The following is a 14395-nucleotide window of genomic DNA, read 5'->3' as shown; positions in this document are numbered from 1 at the left end:
CACCCTGCCCTCTTCCTTCCCTAAAAATCTATCTGCCAAGCAAGCCAGGAGAGGAGGAAACCCCAGACTGAAAAGCAACCAACTTCCGATCCCCACTTTCATATGGAAAAGGGCAACAATGTGTGCTGTGCCACCAGAGGAGAATGCAAAGTCAATATTATTTAAACCTAACTCCTTAACTTGGCCCTAGTCCCAACCCCTTCCCTCAAGACCAGGACTTGGGGCCTCATCTGTCTCTCTCTCTCTCTCTCTCTATGATGTGGAGATGCTGGCGTTGGACTGGGGTGGCATAGTAAGAAGTCCAACAGGTTTGTTTTGAATCACTTTCGGAGCTTAGCTCCTTCCTCAGATGAATGAAGAGGTGGGTTCCAGAAACACATATATAGACAATTTCAATGATGCAAGACGATACTTTGAATGCGAGTCTTTGCAGGTAATTAAGTCTTTACAGATCCAGAGAGAGGGATAATCACAGGTTAAAGAGGTGTGAATTGTCTCAAGCCAGGACAGTTGGTAGGATTTTGCAAGCCCAGGCCAGATGGTGGGTGGGGGGGGGGGGGGGGGGGGGGGGGGTGAATGTAATGCGACATGAATCCACGGTCCCAGTTGAGGCCATACTCGTGCATGCGGAACTTTATCAATTTCTGCTTGGCGATTCTACGTTGACACACATCCTGAAGGCCATCTTGGAGAACGTTTACCCGAAGATCAGAGGCTGAATGCCGTTGACTGCTGAAGTAGTCCCCGACTGGAAGGGAACATTCCTGCCTGGCGATTGTCGCGCGATATCCGTTCATCTGTTGTCACAGTGTCTGCATAGTTTCACCAATGTACCACGCCTCGGGACATCCTTTCCTACAGCGTATGAGGTAGACAACATTGGCCGAGTCGCACGAGTATGTACCTGGTGGGTGGTCTTCTCCCGAGTAATGGTGATACCCATGTTGATGATCTGACACGTCTTGCAGAGGTTACCATTACAGGGTTGTGTGGTGTCGTGGTCGCTGTTAGCCTGAGTTTGCTGCCAAAAATGGTCTGTTTGAGGTTGCGCAGTTGTTTACAGGCAAGTTGTGGGGATGGCCATGGCAAGATGTTCGTCTTCATCGATGACGTGTTGGAGGCTGCGAAGAAGATGTCATAGTTTCTCCGCTCCGGGGAAGTACTGGATGACGAAGGCTACGCTGTTGGTTGTAAAAACTTAATTACCTGCAAAGACTCACATTCAAAGTATCATCTTTCATCATTGAATTTGTCTATATACGTGTTTGTGGAAGCTACCTCTTAATTTAGCTGAGGAAGGAGCTGCGCTCCGAAAGCTAGTGATTCGAGACAAACCTGTCGGACTTTAACCTGGTGTTGTAGGCTTCTTACTGTAGTTCTGCTTCGTAAGCGAAAAGGCAAAAAATATTTTATTGGTTAACTCTACTGCTTGGCACTTTTATAATGGTCATTTTATTATATTTTTTTCAATTAACAATTTATTGCTTTGACATTGATTACAGGTCTGTTTTAAAGCCTCCTTGGAAGCCCGTTTCCAAAAGGTCCCAAGTTTGCCTAGAAGAGGGAAGCTGGTCCTCCTGGTTACAAGTGTTATCACGGCTGTCTACTTGATGTGCATCACTAAACCTGAATAAAGCCCACAAAATCTGGCCTTCAGTTAGCCAGACTGGCCTGAACTTCAGTTCCTCAGTGGACAACCCCTCTCACTGGATTGTTACTAAACTGTTTAGCTTTCTAGTTTGTTTTGATTCGCGTAGAAGAGGTGTCCAAGGGCAGGGAAGTCCTTGTTGGTATCCGTGGACATAACATGCTCACTCTCCAGGGACACCAGGCCGCCTCGTAGCTGCGGTAGAGGAGCAGACAGTCGGGTCAGATTAACCTCTCGGTCGCCTGTTGCCTGGACCTGTTGATGACAAGTTTGGCCAGGTCCAGGAGCAGGTTGACGAGGAGGTTCTCATTCCCAGGCCTCTCCACACCGGATGTCCATAGATCAGGAGCATGGAGCTAAAGTGCAAAGAAAACTGCAACAAAAGATTTTTAAGTAACTGAAAAGAGAGTGCAGTCTGAAACAACTCATATAAGCATGGTCCATGGACTCCAAAAGGGCGCAAGAGCAGGCATCTTGAGAGTCCGTGAACTGATGCTTCCTATGGTTACATGGGACTGCGGCGTGCAATAACCTCCACCCCAGGTGCCCATGATTAAGGGGGAGTACTCCTCTGTAGAGGGACCTCCGCCGCCGGACAGCAACAAGGCACACAAAGGCATTTACGGATGATGGGCGAGGGCAAGGAAGTGAAGGGTGTGCAGTAGCAGCCTATACAAGAAACCCACGGAAGGCATTTCTGCAAGACGGCTAGGACTGTGGGTTCCCTGCTCCTGAGGTGAGGTTCAGGGCCAACGTGAAATTCCATCCGTGCAGAGTTGCACTCAGATGGGAGTCCACCACACACCTGTGTCGCCTCGAGACCACGAATGTGGTCAGGTTCGAGCATGACCATTTTAAGGTCATAGGTGGCATTGGTCACACACCGGACACTCACCGTGGCGCACTCCACCAACTCATGGGGATGTCATGCAGTCCACTCCTCCAGCACCCAGCACATCGCCGATCCTGATCACCTCGGCAGCCATGGCCCGTTTCTCCAGCCAAAGGAAATGGTGCTGATGGAGGAGTGAGTTCCTGAGTTTCAGCTCCCTGACATACTCCAGACATGAAGTAGGTCCTGGTAAAAGATGGACAACGCCTGCAAGTAGTTACGAAAACGTGTCAGATCATATATCAGACCATGCACCTGGCAGAAGAAATGCATCACCAGGGCACACCAGCTGGGGAGGAGCTTGACATAGAGGTATCCGCTGCAGGGTCTGAAGACGGAAGGTAACCACCTGGGTGTGAAGGCACACCAGCACCTGACCACCCTCCCTAAGCGGGAGATTCAGAACCTCAACAGCGATCCAGTGTAGTCTCTTGTCCCAGACAAATCATAGGAGTATTCTCTGGATGTTTATGACAAAATCAGGAAGGGCTCAAAGTAGTACCACAACATGGAGGCAATCAGCTGGTTTATAACCAGAACTCTGCCCCTCTAAGACAGCATTCGGAGCAGTCCTTTTTTAAAATAAATTTAGAGTACCCAATTATTGTTTCCAATTAAGGGGCAACAAAATACGGCCAATCCATCTACCATGCACATCTTTAGGGTTGTGGGGGTGAGTCCCATGCAGACACGGGGAGAACATGTAAACTCCACATGGAAAGAAGGCTGGGTCGGGATCACACCCAGATCCTCGGCGCCGTGAGGCTGCAGTGCTAACCACTGCACCACTATGCTGCCCGATTCGGAGCAGTCCTGTCCAGCATCTCAGGCAAGCAGTGAACTTGGCCTCCAGCTCCAGCCAACAGGCCGACCAGGATTCCACAGGCGGGCAAAGATGGATTCCCAAGGAGAGAAGGCTGGTCCTGCCCAAACAGAGGGAAAGGACCATCTCGTTAAACTTACTGCCAACTAGCTCCACAGCTTGGTTGGTTAACCCACCAACCCCACCCACTTTGTTATTTTTCATGTTATGAGGAATATTATTTAAATAGATTAAAATTCAATGTAAACTTTATTCTGTTTATTCATACATTAAGTGTGTGAAAATAAATATACTTGCTAGTTGAATTACAATAATTCGGAGTTCTGATGAAGCCTCACCAATCTTCAACACTAACTCTGCTTCTCACTCCACTGATGCTACCTGACTTGCTGAGTATTTCCAGCATTTTCTGTTTTTATTTCAGATTTGCAGCATCTGTAGGATTTTGTTTTTCTTGCTTTGGTTTACATGGTGTCTCGTTTCACTAATACTCATTAGTCTGCCTTCTGGAAGACTAGAGAAACCAATGGGAGTTAGGGTGAGAGACTTGGGATGATAATTTAACATGAGAAATCGGAACTGGAGTAGGTCATTTGACCCTTGGAACTCCCTTCACCATTCAATAAAATCATAGCTGATAGTCTACCTCAGATACACCTCCCATATCGTCCACATATTCATAAACTATCTAAAAATCTATCAATCTCTGACTCGAGTAAACACAACCGAGTAGGGATAACTCTCTGCAGTGGAGAAATTCCAAAGGTTCATTCTTCTCTCAGCGGACACATTCCTGTCATCTCAGTCTTAAATGGCTGCCCCATAGTCCACCTGAGAAGGCAAACTTGGCCTCAGTTTCATGTCTGATCCGAAAGACTGGATCTCCAAAATTATAGCTACTCTTTAATATTAACACCAGAGCCCCACTCTTGGTTTTGTGTTCAAGTATCTGACACAGAAGCAAAATTGCTGCCCACTAAGCCACAGGTGTAACGCTCCATCACAGTTTCTCCCCCTTTCTCTCGGTTACTCACCCCACCACTGCTGTCCTCCTTTTCTCTCTCTCTCTGATATTTCCTCTCCATTTCTATCCTGCCCTCTCTTTTTGTTACTCTTCTATCCAGATGAAGGAGGTGAATGGGAAGCCTCCGTGAAGAAAGCATTACTTTAAAGTGTTTTAAAACGGGGCAACTGGTGTTGTAGGCTTCCCGGAATAACCTCACTGTGCAAACATGATAATGCAGGATTTACTCAATTCGCAATCTTGTGAATTTCACAGAAAGGATTGTCCATGAAAATAACTTGGTTAAATTCAGGAGTCTCAGTGATGGTTAGTTAAGTTCCTTACTTGTCTTTACTACCACCCAAAGTTAGGTAGTCAAATCACTTTAAAGACTTTAAATGTGTGGGCAGATGGCATAGTGGTATTTTCATCGGACTAGACATCTCGGGACCCTCTAAGAACCCGGGCTAGAATCCCATCGTGGCAGATGGTGAAATTTGAGTTCAATAAAAATCTGGACTTAAAAGTCTAACCCAGGGGTGGGCAAACTTTTCCGTGCAAGGGCCACATTCAGAAATTCACAATTTTAAAGGGCCGCATAGTATATTAAGTAAAATAATTACTTCACCCGGTTATGATTCTGGGCGCCTCATACAGAACATAGAACAGTACAGCACAGAACAGGCCCTTCGGCCCTCGATGTTGTGCCGAGCAATGAGCACCCTACTCAAGTCAACGTATCCACCCTATACCAGTAAGTAACCCAACAGCCACCCCCATTAACCTAAAAAAAAAATTTTTTTTTTTTTTAAAAACATTTTTTTTTAAATGACTTGGTGGGCCGCATAAAGACCTTTGGCGGGCCGCATGCGGCCCGCGGGCCGCAGTTTGCCCACCCCTGGTCTAACCGTTGTCAATTGTTGTAAAAAACAAACCCCCATCTGGTTCACTAATGTCCTTTGGGGAAAATAAATCTGCCACCCTTACCTGGTCAGACCACAGACCCACAGCAATATGGATGACTCTTGTGCGCCCCCTGGAGTTGAAGGGCAATTCAGGATGAATTCAAGCGCAATAAATGGCCCATAAATGAGTTTAAAAAACATGGCTGCTATTTAAATTGTGGCCCCTTTGATGGCCGATCCTTCACGGGCCACGTGTGCGCGCAGAACTTGGGGATGGACGGTGGCAAGGTGTTGGTAGGAGTAGATCTATATAGTTGTGCTGTTAAAACCCTTAGTGTATATTGTTGTTCTTGATCAATAAATCTTATAATTAATTACTTGCCACAACACATCACCTTGAGTTATTACATTACCCATTGCAGTTGACTCATTTTCTGTAAAGAAATACATTTCTCATCATTGTTTGAGGATTGGAAACTCACTGGGCGAGGGGGGGGGGTGGTTGCGTTTTGTGGAATCATGCCAGCTGCTTTGTCCTAGGTGATGCCAAGCTCTAGTGTTGTTGGAGGCTGCACTCATCCAGGCAAGTGGGGGGTATTTCATCACACTCCAACACATGGGCGGAATTTTCCAGCCATTCTCGCTGTGCGTTCCCTGGCTTGGGCGGGGGGGGGGGGGGGGGGCGTGCAAACAACGGGAAACCACGTTGACAGTAGCAGGATCTTATGGTCTCGCCTCTACGATACACTCTGCAGAAAATCCCACCCATGCTCTATGAAAAAAGACATCACGCTTTTGTTTTCCAGAAATGCCTGGAACAGACATTGATCCTGGCCTTTACAATGTCATGAAACAATTCATTGGCAAAGAGATAGATCAGATAATTATGTAGCACTCCCCTTTGAAGTGGAATGGATTCAGCAGTCCAAGCTGGAGTAGATATTTACTAAATATTCGATTAGCTCAATTGGCCAGGGCGATTCAAAACATCATGAGACTATTGAGCGAGTGTGGACTTGACTGAAAATGAGTGACTTATTGGTTAGTGGGTCCAAAGTTAGTGGTTACTCTTCACATATGACAGTAGGGAAAGTATGTGGGCATAAAAGCCAAACTCCGATCTGTAAGCTAATTATGGTCTACTATAAATATCTGAGAGGAAATGGTGGTGGTCTTACTAGGATTACCACATTTCCTTGGAGCTAATCAGATATTGTTTTGCATCAGGTTTAGAGTAAATGGTTTATCAAAAGTGAACTTTAGGTCTCATAATTAGAAAATTGTGGGCTTGGACGTCCACTCATTAGAAATGCTGAATAAGAAAATACTGCCACTAACCATGATCCTGAGGCAGAAAGCACCTCACGAGCGTGGAATTGGTTTCCTGAAGTTTACGGATCAACCCCTCTAGTCGTTTTACTCGTTTCACAACCCGACTGCTTTGTTGTCTCAGGTGTTTGAGTTTGGCGTTCTTTTTCATAACTTGATTTTTGCGGAAGGCATTGTGGGGTGGAGACAAACAGTAGGAGTGCAGCGAATTGATTAGTTTACGTGCACCAGAGGCAGATGGGGTAGCATCATCGGGAAACGGAACAGTGCCGTCAATCAGCAGCCTTTCAGGAGCCTGGCAGTCATCAGACTTCAGAGTGCACCGCCGTTCAGCAACTGTATATACGACTGGTTCGACTGCCGCAGAGGAAGACTGGAAGGTGGCACTACTTTCATCCAACACAGAAGCTCTCTCAAGCACACGTTCACTGCCCGCAGTTACAAAATTGGGTTTGAGGCGCTCAGTTTCATCATCCAGCACTTTGCCACTGGACGTCCTTTCCTGATTCACTGGAGCCAACTGTACCGTGGCTGCACCCAGGCAATGATTGCGTCCGCCATTCACTTTCTTCTGATTTTCTGAGAGGTGGAAGATGGAAGGCACAGCGTTGAATTTGAGTCGGTGATGCTGGTCCTCCTGACGCTTCTGAAAGCTGTCCTTGGTGAAGTGAGCGCTGCACAAGAAGGAAAACTTGGTTGGTCTCCAATCAGTCCGCCCAACAGCAGCAATCCATTTTGTCAAACGTTTGGCATCTGTCAAAGGGAATCTGGAATGGAAAACAGAACAACAATGAAAGCAAGGGCCGCACTCTCTCATCGCCCCTTTCAACTGCAGTTTCTGTTTCGACAAAACCAAAAGTAATACAATTATTCTTCCAATATCCTTATGTTCTTCACATAAAGTTGATAAGTAGTCCAGAACCTTAAAATTAGAGATCAGCCATTTGGGGTGATGTCAGCTAATTACTTCACACAAACCCGAGTGAAAATCAGGGGGGGGTGTGGGGGCTGGTCAACTAAAAATGTCAAAACTGGGATTGATAATTCGCTAGGTCAGGGTCTTAAAAATCCAGATTAGCCATGATTTAATAAAAAAGCTCGAGGGGCCAATGCCTGGTCTTCCGTTTTCAAAAAGGACAAAAATGGTGGCATTGGGCAACGCGGTGAGTTTGAAGTACACTTCCTGGGGCAGCATGTGAATTCAGTCCAGACTGATGAGAGAGAGAAATGTCTCAGCAAACATTACACAGGTCCCAAGTGAAAAGTCCAAGTCTGTGGTGCCTGGGCCCAGAAAACAAGGTTGCCCGTAATTCGGCACCAAAATGAAAGATCTCTTGGAAGATGCCACAAGGATGGTTGGTGCTGAAAGTAAACATCAGGGCCACAATAGAGTTGAAGCGTATCAAATGAGCAGGGTAAAGGCCCCTGTACGCCGCATCAACACCTATTGTAACCTTAGTGTCTTTGGTCAGAACAAAAACAACTACAACCAGCCCACAGGAAAGTACCGTACAGAGAAAAACCCGAACAGAACTCTCAACTTTCAAGGCCCACCCCTTTACCAGTACATACTCTCACTCAAGTTCAAAGTTCCGCACATTGTTTCTCAAGTGCCCCTGGGTAGTTAAATTGAAGTGGATATTTATCAGGACCAACCATTTAGTTTAGGGATGTTTCTGGACTTAGCAATCAGTCATGAAAATAGGTTGTTCCCACAGTTCTTGCTCAGGCCTTCCATTATGGCAAAGAGCAATGCACTCAGTAAATATGCTCAAACTCAACCCTTCTGAGGTTACAAGAACACCCATTATTCCCTGCCTCAATGTTATTCCTCAATTGGGCATCAGGTTTACTGTATCGTTGGGTGGCACGGTGGTTAGCACTGCTGTCTCACGGCACCGAGGACCCGGGTTCAATCCGGGCCACATTTTCCCAGTATCTGGGTGGGTTTCACCCCAAAGATCTGCAGGATAGGTAGATTTGCCACACTAAATTGATTGCCCCTTAATTGGAAAAAGAGATTTGGATACCCTAAATTTATTTCACAAAAAGATTTACTGTATCAGACTGATGGACAAAACACTCAATCAAACAGCTTTGAACTCCTGTTTGATTAGGTGCTGGGGAAATAAAGAGCATAGGACCATTGGTAGGCCATTCAGCCTTTTGAACCTGCTCTGCCAATAATATCAGGGCAGATCAGGTATGGCCTCAACCCCATTCTCCTGTCTGCTCTCCATAGACATTGATATAGAATTTACAGTGCAGAAGCAGGATATTCACCCATCGAGTCTGCACCGGCTCTTAGAAAGAGCACCCTACCTAATCCCACACCCCCACCCTGTGATCCAGTAACCTCACTCAAACCAACCTTTTTGGACACTAAGGGCAATTTAGCATGGTCAATCCATCTAACTTGCACATTTTTGGACTGTGGGAGGAAACCAGAGCACTCGGAGGAAACCCACGCAGACAAGGGGAGAAAGTGCAAACTCCGCACAGACAGTGACCCAAATCGGGTATCGAACCTGGGACACTGGAGCTGTGAAGCAACTGTGCGAACCACTGTGATTACAGCTGAAAAATTACACTTTAATTAGATTAAAGTCATATCCTTAGAAAAATAAGGGCCCGTTACTTTTCTATACCTGGCACATTGGCACGTTTGGTTCAAATGGGGATAGACCAGTACTCCAGACAGACGGAGTGGGTTCGGAGCCTTTGTTAGGAAGAGTTCAAATCCAGCTCTGACAAGCAAAGGTAAAATATCTCCTCCTTTTAATGAACTCTGACATTTAGCATTCAGTTTCATTAGAACTTAGAACTGTACAGGCCCTTCAGCCCACGATGTTGTGCCGAACTAGTCTAAAACTAAGATCAAATCAACCTACTCCCAATCATTCTAGTGCACTCCATATGCCTATCCAATAACCGCTTGAAAGTTACTAAAGTGTCCGACTCCACTACCATAGCTGGGAGTGCGTTCCATGCCCCAACCACTCAGAGTAAAGAACCTACCTCTGACATCCCTCCTATATCTCCCACCATGAACCTACTATGCCCCCCTTGTAGCAGCTACATCCACCCGAGGAAAAAGTCACTGAATTTCCACTCTACCTATCCCTCTCATCATCTTATACACGTCAATTAAGTCACCTCTCATCCTCCTTCGCTCCAACGAGAAAAGCCCTAGCTCCCTCAACTTTTCCTCCTAAGACCTATCCTGCAAACCAGGCAGCATCCTGGTAAATCTCCTTTGCACTCTTTCTAATGCTTCCACATCCTTCCTATAGTGAGGTGACCAGAACTGCACACAATACTTCAAATGTAGTCTAACCAAGGTTTTGTACAGTTGCAGCATAACCTCACGGCTCTTAAAGTTTTGTTAATAAATGCTAACATACTATAGGCTTTCTTCACGGCTCTATCCACTTGGGTGGCAACTTTCAGAGATCTATGGAGATGAACTCCGAGATCTCTCTGCTCCTCCACATTCTTCAGAACCCTGCCGTTAACCCTGTAATCCGCATTCAAATTTATCCTACCAAAATGAATCACCTCACACTTATCAGGGTTAAACTCCATCTGCCACTTTTCAGCCCAGCTCTGCATCCTATCAATGTCTCTTTGCTGCCTACAACAGCCCTCTACATTATCCACTACTCCACCAATCTTAGTGTCACCAGCAAATTTACTAACCCAACCTTCAACTCCATCATCCAAATCATTGATAAAAATCACAAACAGCAGAGGACCCAGCACTGATCCATGTGGTACACCGCGGGTAACTGGGCTCCAGGATGAAAATTTACCATCTACCACCATCCTCTGTCTTCTATGTGATAGCCAGTTACTGATCCAATCGGCCAAATTTCCCTCTATACCATGCCTCCTTACTTTCTGCATTAGCCGACCATGGGGCACCTTATCAAACGCCTTACTAAAATCCATGTGTACAACATCAACTGCTCTACCTTCATCTATGTACTTAGTTACCTCCTCAAATATAATCAAACTTGTGAGGCAAGACTTACCCCTCACAAATCCGTGCTGACTATCCTGGATTAAGCTGTATCTTTCCAAATGATCATAAATCCTATCCATCAGGACCCTTTCCAATAATTTACCTATGACCGAAGTGAGACTAACCGGTCTATAATTCCCAGGGTTATACCTATTCCCTTTCTTGAACAAGGAGACAACATTCGCCTCTCTCCAGTCTTCTGGCACTATTCCTGTAGACAGTGAGGAAATAAAGATCAAAGCCAAAGGCTCTGCAATCTCATCCCTCGTCTCCCAAAGAATCCTGGGATATATCCCATCAGGCCATGGGGACTTATCTATCCTCAGGCTTCTCAAAGTTTCTGACACATCTTCCTTCCGAATATCTACCTCCTCCAGCCTGTATCGCACTATCCTTGTCAATAACATAGTTCCTCTCCTTTGTGAACACTGAAGAAAAGTATTCATTTAGGGCCACTCCTATATCTTCAGATTCCATGCACACGTTCCCACTACTGTCCTTGACCGGCCCTAACTTCACCTTGGTCGTTCTTTTATTCCTCACATAAGTGTAAAAAGCCGTGGGGTTTTCCTTGATCCTATCCGCCAAGGACTTTTCATGCCCCCTCCGAGCTCTCCAAAGCCCTTTCTTGAGCTCCTTCCTAGCTACCTTGTATCCCTCAAGTGCCGTAACTGAACCTTGTTTTCTCATCCTTACATAGGCCCCCTTCTTTCTCTTGACAAGACATGTAAACCATGGTTCCCTCACTCGACCATTTCCTCCCTGCCTGACAGGGACATACATATCAAGGACATGCAGTATTTGCTCCTTGAACAAGCTCCACATCTCAATTGTGCCTATCTCTGACAGTTCCTGTTTCCATCTTATGCTCCCCAATTCTTGTCTAATCGCATCGTAATTACCCTTTCCCAGTTATAAACCTTGCCCTGCCGTATGTTCCTATCCCTCTCCATTGCCATAGTGAAAGTCACCAAATTGTGGTCACTATCTCCAAAGTGCTCTCCCACAACCAAATCTAACACTTGGCCCGGTTCATTACCCAGTACCAAATCCAATGTGGCCCAGCCTCTTGTCAGTCTATCCACATATTGTGTGAGGAAACCCTCCTAAACACACTGGATAAAAACAGCCCCATCCAAACTATTCAAATTATAGTGGTTCCAATTAATATTTGGAAAGTTAAAGTCACCCATGACAACTACCCTGTGATTACAACTGGTGCAAAGGTATTTAAGTTTTCTACAGAGATCAAGTTGCACTCTGACGTGCTTCAATATAATTGTGCTACTTTGTAACATTCACATCATACATTCAATGTGAGTCACACTGCCCGAACGGGTTCTATACAATTCCACTCCCCTCAGTTCACTATGGCTGATAGGGCTTTGACAGCGGCCTTCCCCCATTGCACATCTGTGGCAGCCGCCCCAAATTTTAGTGCATTCCTCAGGTTTGCAATGACCATTTTGAAATGTCTGTAATGTTTCTTTGGTTGCATTGAAGCATCGGAGTGCAACATAACATATGTGGAAACCTGAATATTATTGCATTTTTTATGATGCCCACTTTGGAAATGTTTGTAATGTTCTTTCAAATATTTTACAAATAAAGTATATTTTTTTGCAAATAAAGAAATTGGCATTCAGTTTCCAAAAGGCATTGGTCCGCAACAGGAAATTGTCTGTACCTGACAAATTGGTAATCACACTCAAAGAGGCTTCAAGGATGACTGTTGTAGAAATTCTAAGTATCGCACTCGTGTAGCAAAGGTTCTGCTCGGAAAGTTGGTGTTCCAGTAATACTCCAGGATAAGCATCTACGGCAGATTAACCTATCTCCCGTCATGTACAAATTACCATTACTTAATTACTGCAATTAATGCTCCACATTGTTTTATACTCCACTTATCAGGGTTATTCTCTGCCATTTTTTCTAAGACTTTTGTGGTTAAAATTAGCTACAGAATAATTAGCTATGGGATAATTAATTACAACCCCAAGGTGGATTAATGCCAAATTCAGGTCACACTCCTTTGCCTGTACATGTGAATTACCACAATTAGACTAATTGTTATAGTTGCCCAATTGTTGATCTGAATAAATTTAACATAAAAGCTGTGCGATGTTACTTCCCCTGGGATGACAAACAACAATACAGCACAGGAACTGGCCCTTCGGCCCTCCAAGCCTGTGGTCATGATACCAATCTTTGCCAAAACCCTCAGCACTTCCTGGTGCCGTATCCTTCTCTCCATCCTATCCATGTGTTTGTCAAGATGCCTTTTGAACGCGGTTAATGTATCTGCTTCCACAACCTCCCCCGGCAACGGGTTCCAGACAGTCACCACCCTCTGTGTAAATAAACCTGCTTCGCATCTCTCCTCTAAATTTTCCCCACGGACATTAAACCAATGCGCTCTGGTGACTGACCCCCTGCACACTGGGAAAGACTGCCTACTCATCCACTCTATCCATGCCCCTCAAAATCTTGTAGACCACGATTAAGTCACCCCTAACCTCCGTCGTTCCAATGAAAACAGTCTGAGTTTATTCAGCCTCTCCACTTAGCTAACACCCTCCAGATGAGGCAACATCCTGGTAAACCTCCTCTGCAACCTCTCCAAAGCATCCACATCCTTCAGGTAGTGTGGCGACCAGAATTGGGAGCAATATTCCAAATGCGGCCTTACCAAGGTTCTATACAACTTGCCAGTTATTATACTTGATGCCCCGTCCAATGAAGGCAAGCATTCCATATGCTTTCTTGACTAACTTGTTCGCTTGTATTGCCACCGTCAAAAATCTGTGGACATGCACGCCCAGTTCTCTCTGACTTTCTATATTCCTAAGAGTTTTGCCATTCACAATATATTTCCTCTCTGTCAGATCTACCAGAATTCATTACCTCACATTTGTCCGGAATAAATTCCATTTGCCATTTCTCTGCCCAAGTCTCCAACCCATCTATGTCCTGCTGTATCTTCTGATAATCCTCAACACTTTCTGCCACTCCACCAACCTTGGTGCCATCCGCCAAGTTACTAATCAGACCAGCTACATTTTCCTCCAAATTGTTTATGTATACTACAAACAACAGAGGTCCCAGCACAGATCCCTGTGGAACACCACTAGTCACAACCTCCCATTCAGAAAAACACCCTTCTATGCTACCCTTTGCCTTCTGTGACTGAGCCAGTTCTGTATCCATCTTACCACCCCATCTCTGATCCCGTGTGACTTCACCTTTTGTACCAGTCTGCCATGAGGCACCTTGTCAAAGGCTTACTGAAGTCCATGTAAACAACATCCACTGCCCTCTCCTCATCAATCATCTTTGTCACCTCCTCAAAAACCTTGATCAAGTTAGTGAGGTATGACCTCCCCTTCACAAAACCATGCTATCGCTTATGAGTCCATTTGTTTCCAAATGGTTATAATTCCTGTATCTGGGAATCGTCTCCAATAATTTACCTACTACCGACGAGAGGCTCGCCAGCCTATAGTTTCCAGATTTATCCCTGCGATCTTTCTTAAACAGCGGTACCACATTAGCTATTCTCCAGTCCTCTGGGATCAAACCTGTAGCCAATGAGGATACAAAGATGTCAGTCAAGGCCCCAGAAATTTCCTCCCTTGCTTCCCTCAGTATTCTGGGGTAAATCCCATCTGGCCCAGGAGACCTATCTACCTTAATATCTTTTAAAAGACCCAATACCTCCTCCTTTTTGTTGTTAAAATGGTCCAGACTGTTCACACAACCTACCCAAGAATC

At 45.4% G+C, this 14395-nt stretch overlaps 1 protein-coding gene across 2 annotated transcripts in view; it reads right to left on the bottom strand.

Annotated features, from left to right (window-relative positions):
* thap4 (THAP domain containing 4) overlaps positions 1–14395 on the bottom strand; it is a 76800-nt gene that overhangs the window by 58892 nt on the left and 3513 nt on the right. For both annotated transcript variants that reach the window (XM_038816887.1, XM_038816886.1), the window contains exon 2: positions 6610–7367. In XM_038816887.1, coding sequence (XP_038672815.1) covers positions 6610–7367 — 758 coding nt within the window. The remainder of the gene's footprint in view (positions 1–6609; positions 7368–14395) is intronic.

Source organism: Scyliorhinus canicula, chromosome 13 (assembly GCF_902713615.1).
Source record: "Scyliorhinus canicula chromosome 13, sScyCan1.1, whole genome shotgun sequence".
Taxonomy (NCBI): Eukaryota; Metazoa; Chordata; class Chondrichthyes; order Carcharhiniformes; family Scyliorhinidae; genus Scyliorhinus; species Scyliorhinus canicula.
The sequence above is the reverse complement of the archived record's forward strand: the minus strand, read 5'-3'. Positions and strand labels throughout refer to the sequence as shown.